Source organism: Orycteropus afer, unplaced genomic scaffold, assembly GCF_000298275.1.
Source record: "Orycteropus afer afer isolate SDZICR_OR568_19922 unplaced genomic scaffold, OryAfe1.0 scaffold00505, whole genome shotgun sequence".
In the NCBI taxonomy this organism is placed as follows: domain Eukaryota; kingdom Metazoa; phylum Chordata; class Mammalia; order Tubulidentata; family Orycteropodidae; genus Orycteropus; species Orycteropus afer.
In genome coordinates, this window is record NW_006922092.1 from 1,970,216 (window position 1) to 1,971,300 (window position 1,085).

At 36.1% G+C, this 1,085-nt stretch overlaps 1 protein-coding gene across 1 annotated transcript in view; it reads right to left on the minus strand.

Annotated features, from left to right (window-relative positions):
- ALB (albumin) overlaps window positions 1–1,085 on the minus strand; it is a 27,671-nt gene that overhangs the window by 4,582 nt on the left and 22,004 nt on the right. The window contains 1 exon segment of the mRNA XM_042782910.1: window positions 314–537. Coding sequence (XP_042638844.1) covers window positions 314–537 — 224 coding nt within the window.

Consider the following 1,085-nt stretch of genomic DNA (forward strand, 5'->3'; position numbering starts at 1 on the left):
AAAAAAAAAAAAAAATGCACCAGTTAATTGTTTAGCTTTTTCTAATGGACCTGGCTAAGACTTATTCTTGTTTGGCTCTTTATCTACTAGATTATTCTGGATAATTTGTAGACCTGACTATAATATAGTTTTCTACTAAGGAAAAAAAAAAAAGCTGTCCACTTTATCCTTGATACTTTTACCAGCTTCGTAAGGGTAATACCTATACTTTTCTCTATGGAATATAATCACTATTTCAGAAAAGTGTCTCATTTCAATTGACAGTTCTCACTATCCAGACTGTAAATGAATGCAATAATGAAATATTCCTCACGTTTGTTTCTTGGTTTGCTTCTGATCCTCAGGAAGAGTGCACAATTCAGCATGGAAGGTGAATGTTTCAGCGTTAAATTCTTTGGGAACATATGTTTCGTCAGCTTCCAGAGCAGTGAAACACGGCCTCCTGTTCACCAAGGATTCTGTGCAGCATTTGGTGACCTTTTCACTCACTGGTGTCTTCTCATGTAGCACGCACAGCCGGTTCAGAACCACAGACAGCTAAAGGACAACAGGAGAGCAGGGACTCAAATGAAGCATGAGCAGGAACCTTTTCAGGGACATCTACTTTCCACTGGACCAAAGGAAGTGCTGTAAGCCCCCAGCCACACAAAAAAAATTAAAAATAAAATAATTTAACTAGCACCAATGAATTCAGGGTTAATTTGAGAAAGTGGTTTACTTATCTTCAGGACTACAAATCAAAAGAGACTTTTGAAAGTATTTTCTCTTTGAACTACATCTGCATTTGAGGAGTAAAACACTTGAGAAAATAATTGATGATGAAAGTATTCTGAGGTGAGTCCTGAGACATGTGCTGGAGAGGAGAGGAAATAGTTGTATACTGATAGTTCAAAGAAGAAACCCCAAGGAAAGTGAAAATTTAGAAAAATACAGGAATGATATTGTTAAGCTTTGAAAATTCATGGATTTTCTTTCAAAACAATGTATCACCTTTGAAATCTTATGTAATTCATCATTTTAATAGTCAGAATAATATAGACTGCCAAGTAAATCCTGGCTGTTGTCACTACCACCACTTACACACA